General features: G+C 36.0%; 1 protein-coding gene across 1 annotated transcript in view; it reads right to left on the reverse strand.

Moving 5' to 3' along the window:
* Positions 1 to 14,440: 14,440 nt before the first annotated feature.
* LOC103893554 (contactin-associated protein-like 4) overlaps positions 14,441 to 21,609 on the reverse strand; it is a 203,461-nt gene continuing 196,292 nt past the window's right edge. Inside the window, exons 24-26 of the mRNA XM_019470308.1 lie at positions 19,205 to 19,423; positions 18,776 to 18,847; positions 14,441 to 14,634 (exon numbers count right to left, since the gene is read on the reverse strand). Of these exons, the coding sequence (XP_019325853.1) occupies positions 14,441 to 14,634; positions 18,776 to 18,847; positions 19,205 to 19,423 (485 nt within the window). The remainder of the gene's footprint in view (positions 14,635 to 18,775; positions 18,848 to 19,204; positions 19,424 to 21,609) is intronic.

Consider the following 21,609-nt stretch of genomic DNA (forward strand, 5'->3'; position numbering starts at 1 on the left):
CAGTTTAACTTCTTTTATTTTTGTTGGTTTAGAACTGAATAACATTTTAGAGAACATAATAAATTCATAGAGAGATGTGAGGAAAAATTTCTTAGCTCTGTCAAGAAAAACAAGAACAAGTACCTAAAAAGTATTTTTACCTTTTTTTCTAATTTTCCTCATTTCAGGCTGTGTATTTCCCTTAAAACATCATTAGTTTATAAGAAACAGAAACCTTACAGTCCATTTGAAGCACAATGTATAGACAGGATGCTGTAAAGAGAGAGTAATAAATAACAGTCTCACAGACTGTAGTCAACTTATTGTAGTCATCCATACATGATCCATAAGTTGAAATTTAATTTTTTTACCAGAGTATTAAACGAATGCCATCTAATGTTGATTGAAATCTGGGTTAATGGAAACTTTACCTCTTTTACCTACAGAAGAGAAACATGCTTATATTTATTAAGCTTCCATACTTATTAGAATATAACATGGAGGAACATATTTTATTTTGTAGTGACTATCTTGTATATTTCTTTGGTGAAAAAAGTATTAAGTTGATGGACATGTGGAAGTCTTTCCCAAAGTTAAAAAGATATTTGTGTAAACTCAAGGACTGAATGCGTAGAGGTGCCCTACGTAATTCTTCAAGTACTGGGTTTGTACTAGGACTTAGCAATTCCATATGAGCAAAGAATTATGAAATCAGTCTAAGAATAATTATACAGATTAAAAATAACAAATTTAAATAATTTAAGGGAGTAACCACTAAAAATCCAAGACAAATACATGAGACAATAAAAATGTGTTAGGTCTTAAATAGAAATACTTGTCAATTTATTAAATATGTGTTACTTCCATCAGCCTTGCAGTAGTATAAAGACATCTTGTATTTTCACTGTTCTTGTTGATATATTCACCACCCTGCAAGGAAAGTATCCATCTGAATCTGTTTTAGCCTTCCTTCTTTTGTCCTGAATGTGCAGATAGCCAAAATAACTTTAAAAAAAAAAAAAGGCCAGGTGCTTGAGCACTGGCATCCTGAGCTGGCTGCCCTGTCTTGCTTTGCTTAGGGTGACAATGATTAAGACTTTGGTTAGCCTTCTCCAGTGCTTTTCATTGGGGAGCATTTCCAAAAAACATCACCAGCAGGTCTCAGAATGTGCCCACAGGCAAGGTCAACTCCCCAGGGCAACAACTGTTTGTGAACTACATTAGGAAAAGAAAACTATTATTATAGAATGTAGGAAAGCTAACCCAGCAGTGTCATATTTGAAAACGTAAACTTCTTACCCATAAAATAAATTATCCAGAATGGTTTGGTTAACGGATCCCCTTTTATGCAATGTACAAACTCACATGCACTTCAGGGATGATTATTTTAATACTTTTCTTTTAAACAATCACTTTTAGAAATATATATCTAAAAATACATCCACAGAGCAAAACAATGTCTATGGTCTGCATTAAAAAATCAGGAACAACTGATATTATTGTGCTAGCAACAACAGTTTTGCCATTGACACCTTCTTGATGATTTAAACTCTCATTCACATAGAAGGCCAGGCATAGAAAATTTATATCCCAGAATTATTACTCCAGTGCATTTCAGGGAAACAAATCCTGAATTACAAGGGAAATGTTGGGGTAAGTTCCCAAGGTATATACATGAGTTAGACCTCGTCCCCCCAGATATTGAATAGCATAGCCTGATGAGAGTGGGCATCAGCTTGTAATTATTCCATATGAAGTTTTCTCATTTTTACCCTCAGTTTTCATAAATGCCTTTCAATGCTTCTTGGGTCTACATTGTCATCAAAGAATCCAATTCACTGACAAGCCACTCGCAACATTCTGAGAAAGTGAGAAATAGAGACAAATACACATGGACAGCACACAATAATATTTTTTTAATATCATTTTCTACTGTTTAAAGAACTGTGGCTAAGGACAGTCTTTTAGTTTTATAATTTGAAAAACTTTTGCAGTATTTCCATTACAACAAGATAAAAAATAAAGGTTAAGGTTTTTTATTTTCACTTTATATTTGAAAATATTGCATTAGAGGAGATGCAATTGGATTGCATCTCCTATCTATTGGACTAGAGGAGATGATGCCCGTATGAGACAAATTAAATAAAAAACATTCTGTGTGGAGGCAAATTGAGCTGGTGGTTAAAGAGAAGAAATGGAGTAATGGGATCAACTTCCAGCCCTGCCAGTTTTTCCTATGTTTTGGTAAATTCATTTAGTCTGCCTGTGTCTGCCATGTAGTAGATAGGCTGTTCTAGACAGTATCCATCTTATACCATATGTGTGCATGTGTGTGTATTTTTCCATTGCTGCAACAGGTCCGTTGTCTAAGTTGGAATCTCTTGGCACCACTAAGATAAAAATAATAATGTAGACAGTTTGCATTTTCTATTAGATGACAGGCAATAAAACAAACAAACAATAAATATCTGGAAAGAATTATGTATTAAATAAGGAATACACAGTCTAGGGAAATGCACTGTTAAAATTGTTAAGCCATCAGATATACTAATCTCCTTAGCTCTGTATGTGTATCAGCTGTACTGCAAGCTATTTACATTTTACCAGCTATTTGTGGCAGGTTTTTAGAGAAATTATATGGCTGACTGTTTAGAATAAATATTATTTAAAAAAACAAATACAATCTTGAAACTTGTTAGAGTATTGAATATCTATTTCAAAGTTTTTTGTTCTTTGACCTTATGTTACTGAGTAAATCCTAAAGATATGTAGATATTTGGCAGTCCATTATTACACACAGCTGTGATTATTTTCAACAGGGCTTTCTCTTAGCTTTTAAGTCACTTTTCCTTTTATTGTAGCCTATATAATTTTATATTATGTTGAAACAATGCCATAAAATTTGGTATATGCAATGTATTTACAATCTAACTCAATCAAGAATTTACAGCAAGACAAACTTTTTTACAAATTATACTGAAAAAAAGCAATACCATGTGATACGCTTTGGTTTGTGATTGCCACAGTTCTATTTTAATAGCTACTGGTGAGGGAGAGCCTGACATCTAGAATCTACATAAAGAAAAAAGGTAGTGGCTATTTGACTAACGCTGTTCCCTACATCTCATGCAGCTGCATCACTTCTAATACTGAGAAGCTCCCACTTTAAAGAAAGTAAAAAGTTAGAGGTTGGATCACAGTCAAAATAAAAAGCAGAACATTACTCTTCACGCTACCATTCAATCTCACACAGAGGTATAGCAAATCTAGTAGGAAAACAATAGCAAAAGTATCTCTGAAATCTAATGATTACTGAATCCTTTTTGATTGTTTTTGCTGAAATACTATCTTTTTATATAGCTTAGTTAGATATTTATATAGGCTCTGATTACTCTACAATAAACTAAATTTTGCCTTTTTGAGTTAAAAAAAAAAAAAAAATCAGTACTAGATAGTGCCTCGAACAACAATAAGGAGAGGTACTGGCAGGTACATTTTAAGACTTCTGAAGAAATTTGGCTGATTAATGATGTTTATAATGTTAATGGTGTGATTTTCAAAATATCTAATCAATTTACATGATCAGTTTATGGATACAAACTCCATTCATGGGGAGTAATAACCCTGTGTGCCAATATATGCTGGGGGTCATCCAGCTGGAAAGCAGCTTTGCAGAAAATGACCTGGGGGTCCTGGTGGACACCAAGTTGAACATGAGCCAGTAACGTGCCCTTGCTGCAGGGAAGGGCAGAGGTATCCTGGCTGCATTAGGCAAAACATTGCCAGCAGGTTTGAGGGAGGTGATCCTTCCCCTTCTCCTCAGCACTGGAGACCAGGAAAGGGCCACGAAGATCATTAAGGGACTGGAGATATCCCCCATGAGGTAAGACTGGGAGAGCTGGGACTGTTCAGCCTGGAGAAGACTCGGGGAGGGGGGGATCTCATCCATGTATATAAATTCCTGAAGGGAAGGTATAAAAAAGGCTCTTTCCAGTGTTGCCCAGTGACAGGATAAGAGGCAGTGGGCACAAACTGATACGTGAACATTATTCCTGAACATCAGGAAACACTTTTTTACTGTGAGGGTGACTGAGCACTGACAGAAGTTGCCCAAAGAGGTTGTGGAGTCTCCATCCTTGGAGACATTCAAAAGCCATCTGGACATGGTCCTGGGCAACTGGCTTTAGGTGGCTCTGCTTGAGCAGGGATGTGGGACCAGATGACCTCTAGAGGTCCTTTCCAATCTCAACCATTCTGTGATTATGTGAACTGAATGTTTAGGAATTTTGTTCAGAATGCTGAACAGGTACGTGATCCCTGAATCAACATAAATGCTTTTGAAAATGTTACTTATCCTGTCTGAGGGAGGATGACTGACTTCTGGGAGCACATTCTTAAGGCATTATGATGGCATTATTATGCCATCAATGGCATAATAATTATATAATTATAATTATTATTATTTTCTTGCCTCCTGTTGCTGTCTCTGGAGTAGAGCCAGGTATTGTCTGATATTTGTCTCCTGGAGCAAGAGCCAACAGTTTTGAGTGAGATGTCTCAGTTCTCAGCAGGAGGTAAGTAGCTAACATGCTCTAAGGCTGTTGACCTAACCCAATGAATACAGTGTCACACACAGATTTCTTAAATAATACCACCCCAGGCTGGCAATTTGAGGGTGGTAAGAGAACTATAACTTCCCACCAAATGTACTGTACTTATTGTGTCACATGCTCAGGAGAGGCTGTATTGCATCATTGCTCTGCCTCTATTGGTTGTCAATTACGGGGACAGAGCTGTGTTCAGCTGAGGTATGTAGTTCCCAATTTTTTTTATTTTCTCTAGAAATGCCTTCAAAGAATGTACCAAAGGTCACATTGTTGTTTTTCTCTCCACTAACAGGAGGAGAAACCTTCAGCTCCTGCTCCTCCTTTGCACCTTCCCCCTCAGCTCCCCGGGCAGGTCACTGTCAGCCACAGCCTGCACTGCAGCCTCGCTGCTGACAGCCTGGCAGGTTGTGTGCCTCCTTTCTGGGGCCTGAGCATAAGTTGCCAGCCTTAACTTTCTTATTCTTTTTATTGAGCATGTAATAAGAAAAAGCGTTCAGGCTAGGTATATTCATATGTGGCTGCTGTAGGTGGCCTTGCAGCATTATGTCCTGTAGAAACAACAGTATGCACACTTCCTCCCAGCTTCCAGCTGGGATTAGAACTGCAGAGAAGCGCTACATTACCCGTGATGTTTGGTCAGCTGGAATGGATCATGCTGTGCTTGGAAGACCTGTGCACCAAAGATAGGTGATAGGATTTTTTCCCAGGAATTCAGCCCAGAGGCACTGACATGCACGCAGTTTGGCAGGACACAGTTCAGCAACATGGAAGTAGGACAGCCGTGCTGGCTGACAGTGCAGAGGAATACTCACAGACCTGACCAATTGTGAGCTAACTGGTGGTACAACAGCCACCTAATGGAAAAGCAACCTCTACTGCAGCAATCTTATAAGTAATTACAATTATAGATTCTCCACTAGTTACATGATTATGAGCATAACACTGGTGCAAAAAATAAGGAAATTCCTAGATGAAGCAAAAAAGTCTAGCGTGAAGCAATAAGACATGTTTACTGCAAACATATTTAGTTTTTAAGGATATTACAGTATACTACAGAACACTCAGGTGAATCTGGTAATGGAGAAATGACTGTTAATCACGAGCAAGTGCCACAGTGGGCAAGCAGGTACTGCACAAGGGCAGCTTTACTACCATAATATGCATTATTTGACTCATTTAAAAACCATTTCATTTCTCAAATGTAGCACTTAACCATTCTAGAGTACTGAATAACAGGCATTTACTAATGCTTTCCTAATTAGAGTCTAACTAAATAGGTTTACTTGTAATCATAAAATAAAACTGTCAAGGCAACTCTAGGCACTCAAAGATCTTACTATTTCAGGGGACTGTTAATTATTGCTATTATTTTGCGGAGAGAAGGTACATACTAGATATTTCATGCTGTGCTTAATTTACAGATTGAAATACTTTATTGAGGCAAACAGACAGCTAGATATCAGCTTGAAACTAAAATTACTGTTAGCTTGTTTTTTTAAAAGAAATAATTGAAAGGAGGTGTGCTTGATACCATGATCCCAAATCAACACTTTGTATGAATTGAAAAATAGCTGCACAAGAGTATCATAAAAACAAATTTTCAGGACTTTTATAAAAGCAGTTTTATCAACAAATAAAATTCCTGTTTTATTCTTCTCCTTTTCTATGAATTTGGCCCTTTTATTCCCATTATGTGTTCTGGGAGTAAATCATAAATCCATCACAGTACGTTCTGTAAAAATAAATGAACTTTATCAATGTATAATATAAAGTAATATATGACACATTTTTAAAATCCTATTCTATACCTAACTGCTACTTTCTAGTAGGATTTATCTGTAAGACACCTGAAACATAACACTTTTATGTTTATGACATGAATTAATGAAAAATTACTTTGAATCAGACATTCACATATTATGAATTTGAACATCAAAGAGACAAAATCATAACAACACAACACCAATAATTCAAATATGAGCTGCTGATATAAAATCCTATTCTATACCTAACTGCTACTTTCTAGTAGGATTTATCTGTAAGACACCTGGTACATAACACTTTTATGTTTATGACATGAATTAATGAAAAATTACTTTGAATCAGACATTCACATATTATGAATTTGAACATCAAAGAGACAAAATCATAACAACACAACACCAATAATTCAAATATGAGCTGCTGATATACAGAACATGACATTAAACAATCCATTTAAATATTAATTTCATGGGGAGTTTTTGCTGTGCAACAATAAAGCCCTATATGTTTTGCAGTAAAAACACAGTAATTGCTAAAGAACTTCCTGACCCTACCTGTAAATGTAAAATTATTTTGCAGGTAAAATTTTTGAATTTCCATGATGAGGGGACCATGACCGAGTGGTTACTCTTTTTGAGATGGTGTAAACCTTTATTTCTAGTACCACTGACTGTAGTGGAAAAAAAGTTATACCGTATAAGGAGTATTTACTAATATTTTCAAAGAAAAGAGAGAGGCTATATCTTAGGGCTGCAACTACTGATATATTCTAAATGTTGTCTTACTAAGAGTGTTTATAGCTTTTAAAATTAAACATTAACATCCTGTAGCACCCTTTTAAAATAATTTGTTCACAACCAGTATGTGATTAAGCTAAAAGTAACAACCCCCTTTTTGTTTGCCTGGGGTGGTACCAAAAAAAAAAAAAAAAACCTAAAACCCAAACCAGTATGTATTTACTTTTAGATTTGCTATTTCATATAGAACATGCATTTTAATAAATACACAATATTTTTTTGTCTAGATAAGGAATATTTATATGTGCAATAGATTCAAAGGTATTAGAACACAGTAAATTTTTTATCCTGTCATCTAAAAAATAAAATATGGTAAGCCTAGCAGTTACTGGTGGGTAGAAGAGGGATTTTGTTGTAAATAAAAAAAACAAAAAAAAAGATAAATAGGATTAATGAAGGATCCAAAGCTACTAAGAAGGAACCAGGAATTAAAATATATACGTGATGTTCCCTTTGAGCTAATCAATTAGCAGAAGACATTTTGTAAGAATGTAGATGTGTTGTTATAATCCATGCTTTGTGTTTATCTGTATGACACCTATCTTGTTTACTTCAGCTATTACCCATCTAGTTAGAGGAAAATGTTCTGTATCTAATTTACTGATAAAAGAAGACATGCAATCAAATCTATACTACACCAAATAGTCCAAGGTCTGTTTTTCTCCTCTTTATTCATGTGTCACTCTATCTTTATGCATAAAAGAACAGGAAAAAGCTATTATTTCTGACTGAAAGAAAAAGGACCATCTCCTGAAATAAATGTATTAAAATAAATACCGATAATTAATGTTACTTACCATAACTTTCTTTGCTAAATAAAAGATAAAATCTCATTTCTATTATGATGCTGTTCATTTATAGAAAGGCTTCCATCTTCAAAGGGCTTCACAAATATTAATAAAGCAAGGTATTCAAATCTTCAGTATTTTCTCCCTATTGTACAAACAGAGCGTAAAGGTTAATGGCTTTTTTCAAGGCCATACACTTAAGGGTGGGATAGATATTCTTGGGCTCCTCAGACTTCAACCCACATACTTCTGTTAATGGAGAAGTGTGCTGAAAGACTGTTAATTACTTAAATAATTTATAAACAGGCATCCATCACTGAATTTATATTATGTAGTGAGTTATGTTTTTACAACCTTTACTTTTTTAATCCAGAAGATTTTATGATGGCTGCTTTCAATTAAATTAACATTGGCCTTATAAATTGCTTGCAAGGCACTTCTGCTTTTAAAAACAAAAAATCATGAGTTCATAGACTCCAAAAAGATTGCACTGTATTTGAAATAACAAGTTCTTGCACATATCAGAATAAGCTAGATGACCCAAAGACTATGTTGTATTAAAAAGCCTAACATACAAAGGTTACCAAGTCCTATCTGGTATCTGTTGGTTTGCTGAATAATATATGTACTATTTTAATAGTTCTTTTTATGCTGTTAACACTAGTTTCTTGATGACAAATGCACACTTGTGAAACCTGATGAAACCCATTGACCATTCCTCTTTAATTTTCTTGGACTTCAAAGGGATTTTGAGTAGCTGTTTCTCTTCTGCAGATTTAGTCTTTTGTTGATGCTCACTGCCTCACCTAATCTGAAGGCATGAGTCCTGATGCTTCCTAAAAGCCAGTTAACTGTCTGGGAGAAGAACACTTCAAGTGAATTGGTAAAGGACACATCAGCTGGTTAAAAGATTATTAATTGATTAGTGTTTTTCCAAGACAGATATTAGACAGTAGCTGAAATATGCTGTTCAGTGTAGTGATTTTGTGTGTGTGTGTGAAATAACACTTTATTTTGCTATCAGTCAAATGATTTCTCAAGTCCTGGATGTAACTAGGGAAAAAAAAAAGGAGGGAAAAAAAAGGAACCTACCACAGCACTGTCTCTGTGTGAGAGATGTTATAACTTTTTCTTGTCCCATCAGCAGTCTGGTTGTCTACCTCTTACTGTTCTGGAAGAAACTGCAAGCTCTAATCTTGGTTTGGTTTTTTTTATTTTCTTTTCTTGAAAAAAACCCCTGTGAAATCTTAAATATTTTGTGAAATTTTCCCAACATTAGGGAGGGTGGTGTTTCTGAACTCTGGACTGTTTTTCAGTATTTGACATCATACAAAGATAAAGGTAAAGTCTAAAGAATCTTATCTCTGACTACATAGCTCATTTACATGCATATGTGTGTGTGCGTGCATTTGCTAACATGCTTATGGACATTTTTACTGTGGATTTACCATGCTATTTAATAAGGACTTTAGGCATGATTTATTCAGTGTTATTTATCTAAAATGGTAGCAACATCAGAATTTCATCATAGATGGAAGTTAGAAATTCATATGAAATTAAATGAGATTTTTTGTCTGTGTTTCAAGGAAAGGCATCCATCTCCTTACAATGCAATTGTGATGTTTGATTCCTTTCTTAATGGTAAGATCAAAGATTAAGAGGTTTGGACAACATATTCAAAGAACAGTGCCAGTTCTTGTCAAAAATTACTTTTCAGACAGCCCTTCAAGAATGAACATGAGCATGGCTTCTTAGCAAAGCAGTCTATAAGCACCTTTTGGTTTTTTTGTTTCTGTTTCTATTAGCAGCTTTAGCACTTTCTGTACACAAATCCATTAAACTCTTCCTTGCCACCACCATCAAAAAGCCCCAAGAGAAGGTTCTGAAAAGAGTAAATTTAAAGGGAAGTTCCTTTCTTTTCCTTATTCTTTTAAGCATGTTCTTGTGTGTACTTTAAAAAAAAAACCACACTGAAATTACTTCAGTACCTTCATACCTGTACCTTTTTATTCAGCTCTAATTCTGTAGGATATTTCATTTTTATTCCTTCTTGATAATGTACTATCTTACTAAATGATCAGAAACACTATGAATTCATTATACTTTTGGCTGCAGAATTAGGTGCTTGATTTGATAAAATTATGCAGCATTTCTGCATGCTCACTCCAGAGAATGTGCATTGCACCCCAGAGACTAGGGCACATGCTTTTTCATCATTAAGTTTTCTGACTTAGCAAATATTTTTCTGTGACAAAGAACATTCTTCCCCTGTGACATCACATGGCTTATACAGCTACAACTCTGCCTTGAGTGTAAACTGTTACAATTACTTCTCAAGGTAATTCATTTTATTTCAAAAGGATATTTTCCTATCAAGCCTCTACTGACCTGCGGTAGTTGCATCTTCTGATTTTATCTCACACTGGTGCTGCAGGCTTCCTGGCATCTAAATCTAAATTTGTGTACTCTAATCTACGCAGCTGATTCCTCCCAGGAATTCTGTCTGTTTTGTCATTTACATGTTTTTTTCCTCATTCCTGCCATGAATAATGGTGCTGTAAATTTATTTTGACTGTTAGTACATTTCATGTCAAGTTGTGCACTTAGCTTATTACTTATTCTTCATCTACACAACAGTGGATGTATTGGAAAATGTTTTCCCAAAACCTAACTAAATCATATTTATGCACTAAATGTGGAGTACATAAATAATTATAAGCTCTTTGTAGCTAACGCCTACACAAAATTTTAAAAATGTACCAGCATACCTGTTGCTATTTATTTTCTAATGTACTCAAGAAAAAAAATATTTGCCATGGAAAATGTGTCAATGAGTAGTAAGTTTGTTACATCAGCACCCAGTAATATCTATAAATAACCACACTCACCAATATGTTATGTGCACTTCTACATATTTTTACTGTTTAAAAAAAAAAAAAATCAGTATATTGTTGTCAGTTTTAAACTTTTTAATACAAATTTTTTAAAAAATATTTTCCTCACTTTATTTTAAAAAGTGTTTATTACCAAAGAGGTGAAAGGTCACACACTACACACTGGAATAGAGAATCAAAAAAGGGACAGCACAATGTTGTATGATGTCTCAGTGCACTTCGGTCCCACCATTTTTTTGTACCCATAGAAATGCAGCAAATAATGGAAAATGCTGCTTCATTGACTATCAACCTGTATATTTTACATTCAGGTGATGAATATATCGTCACTCTTCCTACGGATGAAAATGCGCATTTGTATCTTCAGAGAGATGTAATTATTGTATGCTACAAATCCGCAGATAGATGTGCATTCAACAAAATCCATTTCTGTTTTTCCCCTTGGAATCCTTCACATAATAAAATGCCTTAAAAAGGTCTTTGAATGAAATAATGTGCCATTCACACAGGCATTTATACCCCCCCCCCCCCCCCCCCCTTCTTTAATTAGTCTGTGAAATAGGGGGTTTTGCTCAGCTTTTTCCCTTCCTGTTGCTTTTAAAATTCATAAAGAATAGGGAAAGAAAGTAATTATTCATTTGGAAGAAAAGGAAGGGAAGAGACCTTTCTCTCCATCAGGACACACAATAAAAAATAAGAAGGAAATAGAAGTAAAAGCATGTGATTGAAAAGTTAGGTTTGCATACTTCCAACTTGTCCTGGTGTGGATACCCTTGAGGTTTTATTAGGTTAGTATATGGGTAACTCTCATATGAATAGTCTGTCTTTTATAATTCAATCAAAATATCCATTTTGGTGATCTGATGTATTATAATCAACACCGTCATACAAGATTTGTCCCACATGGTTACTACATCCCAGTGATTGAAAAGTTAGGTTTGCATACTTCCAACTTGTCCTGGTGTGGATACCCTTGAGGTTTTATTAGGTTAGTATATGGGTAACTCTCATATGAATAGTCTGTCTTTTATAATTCAATCAAAATATCCATTTTGGTGATCTGATGTATTATAATCAACACCGTCATACAAGATTTGTCCCACATGGTTACTACATCCCACACTGATAAAAATGGAGTTGACTGGTACTTGTCACTGCTCATAGATTTCTTGATATAAGTGACATAAAAAGGTGGACACTGACATATCTATCACGGGAAGGGAAAGCCTCTTGAAGTGCAGAGGGTTTGAGTTATAGAGAAGTCCACAAAAGGACTCCTCTTGAATTCAATGCAATTTAGGTCAGACCCTTGAAAAGAAGGAATCATAATTTTTCACTTTAAAGTTACTGGCTAGACTGAGAGGGTACAAAGTAGCAAATGTAACAATTCAAGGTCTTCTTCTCAGGACCCACGTGAGGCTTTCATCTCCTCCACTCCCCATCCACAAAACAGGGTATTCTCATCCATATTACTTATCAGAAACAGTCCAGTATCATTCCTTCACCATGTTCGGTCCTTTCTAAAGGTGACCTATTGTCATGGACCAAACTGTATCAGTGAATACACTAACATATACGTGACATGGATACCCAGTTCTTGATCCTGGGTCCTCAGCCTGATTAATCTACCAGAGATGCACACAGAATTGCAAAAATGAGAAGAAAAGAAAGCAGTGCATCTTAATCTGAACAATTTCTGATTGCAGAGCCTCCAGGTACGAAAAAAAAGGAAATAATTTTTTCCTAAAGATGAAGTAAAGCTGTACAGAAGGAAGCAGAAAAGGAACTGTAGAATTCTGAAAATAGAAAGTATAGACTGATGGAAGAAAATAAGCTTTAAAAGATGATATCTGCTGGACATTTATATTTACAACTACCATTTATGTAAAGAAATTTACATATTAAAGGTTTTGACACACCATGGTTGTGTCAGGTTTCCATGTCTTTATAATGTTCTTGGACATTTATGAGAAACATTTTCTAAACTTCACAGTCTAGGGTCTAGCTTTGATTCTCCTCACTGAAAGAGGAGAAACGCAATGACTGTTATCACTGCTTTTAATGGGAGCAGATATAAATCAATTCTGAAAGCTGTTCAAATTTAAAACTCAAGTCTACAAGGGTACAGAATTCCTGATTCTTTTCTCAGATCCAAACTCTAGGCACACAGTCTTCTGTCTGAGGAAAAACAAAAAAATCCTTTGTGTGGGGGTCAGTTACCTAAATATTGGTATCTAGTGCCATTTTTGATGCCTTAAGGTATTCTACCCAATTCCCAGATGTCTCTTCGAAAAGACACATACCTTCTGTAGAACTTGTGACATTCCTACAAGGCCACATGGGTATTTCAGATACCCTATGGTGTCTAAAGCGACCTTACAATCTTCTGTTTAGACAACTTAAACCTACCCTTCATGTCTGATAATTTGTTTATACAACATCATAGACAGCTCTCATTTACTCTGTCAAGATAGTAAGCACCTGTTTAATTTTGAGCGGTATAATCAGACCTTATCTCGCAGAGGTATAGTAGGTACTATTAAGGGTGAAGAACAAAAGTATTCAAGTAGTAGCCACTGTACTAGACTCTAAATGCCCTACTTCTATTATCATAATAATCATAAATAATTTCTATAATTTAGAACAACTTAATCTTGAGGTCTGGAGCAGATCATAGATACAATGTTTCCAAAGAATACGTCCCAGATAGTGCACAGAGCATTACTTCTTGACAGAATAAGCATTACTAATTTCCAGGGACAATAACCTTGATCACCTGTTGGTGTTTTCACTCATGATAATTTAACTATTGTTAATATATCACTTGATCTTTCCAAGCAAACGTCTTGCCTTTTGTGATCCCAATTTTATTTAAAATGCCTAGAATGTGCATGATTCTCTTGGTGCCATCACTTGACCATAAGTGAAAACCTATTGTAAAAGAGATTTTACAGTATTTCAGCACATTGTACACCCTTCAGTTTTAAGTCCTGTTAGGCTTGCCAAAAAGAAGGGATAGTGATGACACTGGTCACATCCCAGGGGAAAGAAGTACAGTTTGTTTTGGACACCAAACTCCACGGCTCACAAGCAGATGCTGACACCAGCCAACAGCAGTTCAAAGGCATTTTCAGTTTGAGGAAGTAAGAGGGATCACTATAATGCAACACAGCAGAATTTCTTTAGTAACACAAAGTACTAGAATCCACCTTTCACCTTGAACAAAATTCCAGAATCAAATTTTAAAGAAAAGGATAGGAATAACTTCATAACAATTTTCCCATTCAAAAATCATATTCAGTATGTACGTTAAGCTTCAGTTGTAGAAGGTCACATCAGAACAGTCGGAAACTACCAACAATGAAATTGGTTACAATATCTAATTCACTGTTACATAAAATGCATTTACGGTATAATAGCTAAGGAATGCATGTAATTTAAAGAGGCCCCCTATAGTAATCACTGAGACTGAACATATGCAGTATAATAAGTCTCAAATCCGTTGCATTTACTGTAGAGTGCAAGACCTTTTTCTGTCCATTGAGAGCCCCTGGCTTAGCAAGAAAGTCAGACTGTCACATTATTATATTAAATTAAATTATGAATGCCAATCAGAAGAAGTATTCCTTTTGATTTTCGTTGGCTGTGTTTTGCATGCTGAGCTCACTTTTCAGTGCAGATTCAGCACTGTCTTCATTTTCAGATCCTTTTGCCTCATTTTTTGAGTATATGTTTTTTTGTTTATAAATGCGTATGGCTATGGCAGTGATGCAGAGTAGGATGAATATCACAACTGCTATCACACCTAGAAGAAGAAAAGAGAAAAAAGTCAAGCGAAAGGATAGACAAATAATAACTCATGGGCCAGAGAGTAGGAGAAAGAAGGAATGGCTCCATCACATAATGCAGGGGGTTGCAGAGAAGCCTGAGAAATAAGAAGCAATAGCTGTTTGCAAACCAGAAACAGCACTGTAGCATAAGCTTCATGGTGATTGTTTTGAAATTTTGCACACTACTAATAAAAAAAAAATTCCACAGAATACTATAATTTTTGAAACTTTTGAATGGAAGACCAGTAGGTGCCTTAGGGTACTGTAGATAAGAGGGTGTCTTTTCCTCCTTCATGACCAGCCCCTAGCTCTCTGCCAGGCTGGGAGCTCAAGCCACTGCATATTTGAGGAGCTGTTCTTCAGGGACTTCCCTGCCAGACAATGGGACATCACAAAGGGCACTACTATGACTTTGTCCTCTTCCCCAACTCCTATGAGTATTGGACAAAGTACTCTCCCTTTCCTCAGTCACTCATGTCACTCAGGACCCTTTCTCATGCCACATGTCATCAGGATAGAAGGGGACATGTGTCGCATCATCAGCTTTCACCTGCCAATCCGCTCTCCTGTCACTGCTCCAGGTCTGGGGAAAGAATCTGGAGAGCAGAGGCAGCACAGAATAGGGTGAGGACAAAGGTACCAATCTGGAATTCTGAATCAGGTCCTCTATCAGCTCTGCCTGTGTAGACCACAAAGTCCAAGCCTCAGACCCTTTGCAGTAAGAATGGTTGCACAGAATTAGTCCCATCCAGTACTCCACACAAATTAGTTCAGACCACAGATGACCAGTTCTGACTAAACAATGCAGTTAATGAGGAGAATTTATGAAAGAAAATGTAGAAGAGTTCATCACACGGACTCCAGTGGAAACTGGCCAGTGTTTATAGCCACCTATCATCAGGTCAAATAGGACAGAAATTCTAATGTTTATTCTGCCTCATGGAAGAAAATCCCAACTCTGTTTGACTGCCTTTGGTACATCATAATGGGATGAAGAGGTTTTCATGATCTACATTAGCAAGGGCTCACATTTCTGTAACTGCATCATTGTAATGAATAGACACTAGTTAAAATACTAAAACGCTAAAATCAAGGCTCACTTCATGTTCAGGGTGAAATAACGTAGGTTTGACTCCTTTCCTTCCCTTCAGGTTTGTGGCACTTGTCCTGACATCCTAGGTGTGTTTTTGCTTTGCATGGCTACATGACCTTGGGTTCATAAGTAAACAGGGTCCCTGCTTACACAGATGGTAGTGAGCAAGCTTCCTTTTCCAGCAGCTTTAACAGCCTCATCTGGTAGGATAAAATCATCATCAGTACAGCCACCTGCATTATGGTGTTCTAGCTGATCAGGTATGTGCCACATAACGAACACATTAAGAAACTAAATGGAATGGGCACTTAGTTTTAAAGGCGACTATTTAAGATTTATTGAACTGTTACCAGGGCGTGCTGCTCCTAGTGCAGCAAATTAGGAACAGTAAGGAAAGAGATACTTCCCACAGAGATAAGCATGACCTTACAGACTTCCAGCCCATCTCCTCTCTTTCTCATTCATCCTTTCATGATGGCCCTCAAGTTCATGAGTCAGAGGTTGTGCAAGGGAGGAATTTGTGGAGAAATGAAACAGAAGGGAAGCAGGAAGTGCTTGTCAAAGAAGCAGAAAGCAAGACTAGGCTGCAGGGAGGAAAAAAGCACTAAACAGTCTGGGAAACAGTTGTAATGCAGTAGCTCAGATGTACTAGATGAAGGAACAATCTGCTGCATAACTTGGTCACTACTGCAAGAAAAATAAAAATATATAGTCTTTTAGCACTGTAAATAAAAAAAGACCATCCAAAATTCCGTACTTGTCATTTCTTGCATTCTCTAATATGAGCAGCCACCCTTAATGGTAGGAATAGAAACTTTTTTTCTGTGGTATCTTCTTCTCTGGAAGAGACTCTAGAATCTGAGTAAATCTTATCCTTATTTAGATTAAATAGAACAGTAATTCCTTTGTTTCACAGTCACAGTACATGTCCTCTGTAAGGGCTTGTCTATAAACTTGCCTTGTCTGAGGTAGCTGAGTTGGTACAATACTCAGTTATACTCATTTAAGGGTACTTACATTAAACTTTTACCGAGTGTTGTACAGCTTGCTTTATTTTGACTTTTAAACAACCATAGTTAAGCAGTAGAAAAATTGTGAATGCATATCCCCAAATGTGTTTAATAACAATAAAATTGTGAGGTTATTATTACCTTAAAAAGACTGTAACTTTTGTAGCTTGAAGTTCAAAAATGACTTTGTTGCTAGTACGCTTAAAAATCCCCACCCACGCTAAATTACCTATGTACAGATACTTATGTAAAATAATAACTAGCTGTTGAAACAGCAAATTAATTTTTGACAAAGTTAGACATGTAGAAGAACTCAGAAACTGTATTTTTAAATACTGATCTCACTGAATTCAGTGGCAAGATTCTTAAAGTTTGTGTGTATAAAAATATACAGACATAAGTATCACTTTACAAGCAAGGAAGCTTCTAGGTTTAATTATCTCTTATTTTAGTATCTTTAGCACTACCATGTTAAAGGTCACTGACCGTGCAGTGTGCTGTTGACAGGCACTGACCACAGGAGGTAGCATTATTTAAATGGCAGACACACAGGTGACTGCAGGTTCTTATCTTAACTCCACCTTCTGTTTTTTATCCTCAGTGAGAAGCCTTGGCAGTTTTATTCTGCTAAATCCCACTATGTCATTTGTCTGCTGAGGCTTTCCTTTCCCTTAGAAAGGAAACATTCAGAATTTAAAAGGTGGAGAGGATGACCTTTCCCTCCCCCTGCCCTCTTTCTGTTGCAGTAACTAATGGAAGTTGAAACAGTGAATTATACTGTGAAAATACCACGAGTGAAAACAAGTTCCCTTCCCTCGCCTCCTCCCAAAAGAAAAAATACCACTGGTAATTCTCACAGGGGAAGATTGTCACAAGAGACAATACTACTCCTTGAAAGAAAAAAACTGAACTGACATAGCCATACACTTGCCTCAATACTGGTGACAGGAATTGAAATTCTCCTGAGGGTCCCCAATCCCAAACTCTCCCTATTAAGGCTCACTTGAGTACTCTTCATTCCTGCTAAAGAGACAGAACTGGTAGGCTTCCCCACTACAACAGAGATGGATCTTGGCTTAAGGATGGTCAGTCAGAAAGGCACAGTAATGGAACCTGCATATCCTGATTATCAGTCCTGTACTTTAAGCACAAGACACCTATCCTAAACTTTATACCATATCTGTTCTGATAGGCATAAAAAGTAAAGGGACTGCCAACATATTCACTTTAGGAGCAACTGAACTGTATGTTGTTCTTCCTATATACCTCTGTTAAAAATAAATGTTTTGAAAAAAGTGTGTGGATGATCATTTGTAGTTCTATTTAAGCCAATAAAAGGTGCCAAAAGAAATAGTAAGAAAATGGAGGAGAAATGGTATTTCAAAACAGCAGTAATTATTTTTTCTTATTATTATTTTAACATGCATTTTATTTTTAAGCTGTTAATCAATGCAAGTGATAGTCTGTCCAAGAGTACATTGCTTTCCAAATGCGGAACCAGAATGAAACTTGCCTCAGTCTGTCAAAGGATTGATTCAAGCAGTGTTATACCCCATTTTCTCAAGAAAAATCTGTGTTGCTCAGATCTATTAAAGAAGATTTTGAACTTGACTGTGTAGCAAAATGTAATTTTTTGGCATAGTCAAGGAGCAAAGATTGTTCTTTCTTAAACATATGCTTTTTGTCACAATATAGCCAAGTACTTTTTTAAGTCATAGACACTAGCATTAGGCAGGTTGGAAACCTATTCTTAGTATCTTGTGTTTCAGCACAATGTTCCAATGTATAGAAACACTGATGGCATAAATTTATGTAACAAGAAAATACGAGAGCTATTGATTACATTTTAAAACAATGCTTGATTTTTGTCTGTCTACCACTTGTAATAAAATGAAGCCTTTTTATTAGTTTCCTTATACACACAAAAGTGAACTGACTTCACTTCAGCATTGAAAGACTCACAGTTATTAGAAAAAAAAAAGGTTCCTGTGCAGTTGTTACAGTCCCTATTACCTCCAATAATTGCAGAGTCACTTCTGATTGCATTAGCTAAGGGCTCTCCCTCATCTATTGGTCCAGAGTGATCTGCAGCAGAAAAAAAGGAAAGTGATAGACAAATAGAAGAAGGGTTTTCAAGAAATTCCCACATGGTAACAGCTCATGTACAGTATGGTACAGTGGCAGTAGTGTGGGTCCCTAAGCATGCAAAGAACAATGATGTAGATGATACTTTGCAGAGATAAAGAGAAAAATGTAAACATTCAGAGGAAAACAGAAAGACTAGAGAAAAGGAAGTAAGTACACATAAAAGAGAATTATTTTTCAAACTACTCCTGAGATGTTAACCCACATGGAAAAAGAAAAGACAGTTGTGATTCAGGTCATGAGTACTCTGTTTAGATTTTGCTTCAGAGATCAGAACAAGTGATAACCATATGCTACCTGCAAATGAATGGGTTGTTTCACTTGATGTTGAGTCAGCTCCAGTTAAAGTACCACAGTTGGATTCAGTGAAGCGTCCCTTTACAATGACGGGGGCTGAGCTGCTGTGGTGCAGTGCAGCCTTCAAAGGAGCAATGTGGTTGAACTGCACTGAGGAGAGACATCCAATAAACCCCTGAGAGTTTGCCTTCATAGTCTCCTCATCTACATCACTGTTTTCTGTTAATCAGAAGGAACAGAACACAATCAAACATAGTGCAAATGTACAAAATAAAGTGACAGAAGAATAAATGAATAATTAACCTGTGTTCCTGTGAGTATATTTGAGTTACAGCAGCACATGTAGATTCACTGAATCTCTTTCTTGTCTGTCTTTAATGAAAAGACAGTCAGATACATTTAACCTTTTTTTTTTTTTTAACAGGTGACAGTTCCTAGTCTGCTGAGGGAAATGCTTTTAACTTACTATAGCAAGTTCCAAAGCAAAAAGATTCAATTGTAACTAAAATATATAAATTAAAAGGCAACACATTTTCATTCTGTAAAAAGATAAGGAAGAAGCATGCATTCATGAAAAATACATATTTTATTAGATATCTTTTCATAAATATGTACTTTATTGGATCATATTCTTTCCAAAGATTCATGTGTCTACTCCATCCCATCACCATCAAGTCTGTCAAAACAAAAACTCTCTGAACACCTCAGGTCCTGGAAATCAATCAAGGTATTTTCTGTGAAATTCTAAAAAATGAATGTTGTTCCAATTTACTATACATTTTAAACACAATACTATTATCTTTCCCACTAAAGGGGAAGGAAAAAATAAAAGAAGACACCGCCCCCCCCTTCTTCTCTTGGCTGCCTTTCTGAATGTATGTACCCTGTCAGAACTCTCTATTTATTCACCAACTAATGCTCACTAATGTACTACTTTGGAAACAGAAAACAGTTTATTTACTCTGACAGTTTTAATTTAAGCAAAAACTCTGGAAGTACTAATTATTCAAAGAGTACTCTTAAGGGAAGTAAGTTTTCAAGTTTTGTGCAAATAAAATGGGAATTTAATCTTAATCATTTACAGCTCCAACTTATCCTAGAACCCATGAATGAACTTGTGATCTTTACAACGGCTACCACAACAATTTTAAACACCAACGTCCAACACACTCCTCAATACAATTAGGTTAATAGTGAAAATCAGGCTAATATGTTTCGGTAGAATGTTGCAAAATAGCACAGCAGAATTTCCTCAACTACTCTCTGCTTCTTGCAATGATGATGTATTATTAGATAGACAGATGTCAGCCAAGAATCTGCTCACCTACACTGATGGATTACATAAAATGTTGGATGTTTAACTGCCTCTGTTCTCTCTCTAGCATACACTGCTTCTGATGATTGACTCACTGCACTGAAGGATGTGCTAGATCTGCATATCTTAAGAAAAAGACTAACCTGAGGTGGCAAAAAAAAATGTCCAAAACCCCTTGTGATAAAAATATATTATCTCCAACTATAAGTAGGATTGAAAACCTCGACTGAAGCGTTTCCTATACAAACCATTTTGTAAACATTGTATGTGTATAATATGAAAGGAAATTAGATATTTTAAATCCTTAGAGTTCACTTGACTCATTAATTAGAAAATACTGCTGGGATAAAGTAAAACTTTTTATTAGATCAAGAAATATTGCTTGTAAAATTTGTAACGTTTAGGGAAGACAAACCCTTCTCTGCTTTAGTGCTTGTCAAATTTAACTGACTGAAAATGACACAGACACAAGATGTTTATCAAAGACTGTATTTTATAGTAAACTGCAGTTAAGCATCTTTAAGCATCTTTATAGCAATTCATTTGCTAAGTGTACTCAAAATTTTTCAGCAAAGAAAGACAAAATTACTCTACCTACATTGCATTCTTCAAAAAAAAAAAAAAAGCAAAAACCAAACAAAAAACCAAAAGCAAAACACAAACTCAATAAACCTCTTTCTTGAATTCTGCTTCAACCATCTTTCCTCTGTGAAATAATACTGAAAGTCAGCAGACATACAGCTCCCAGCAGAACATTTTAAGATAAGAACTGTGGCATCAAAAGACTAGCTTTGACCTTTCTGCTCTTCTGATGTTGAAGATTTCAAAATTTTTCATGTTCCTGTGGAATCTTATCTTGTCTCAAAATTAGACAAGTCCATAATACGTTGGGTGAACAACTGGCTGAGGGATCAGGCTCAAAGAGTTATAGTAAATGGGGTTGCATCAGGCTGATGGCCAGTCACCAGTGGGGTTCCCCAGGGCTCAATTTTAGGGCCAGGGCTCTTTAATGTTTTTATAAGTGATCTGGATGCAGAAGTCAAATGTACATTAAGTAAGTTTGTCGATGATGCTAAATAAGGAGGAGCTA

Source organism: Aptenodytes forsteri, unplaced genomic scaffold (assembly GCF_000699145.1).
Source record: "Aptenodytes forsteri isolate BGI_AS27 unplaced genomic scaffold, ASM69914v1 Scaffold42, whole genome shotgun sequence".
NCBI lineage: Eukaryota > Metazoa > Chordata > Aves > Sphenisciformes > Spheniscidae > Aptenodytes > Aptenodytes forsteri.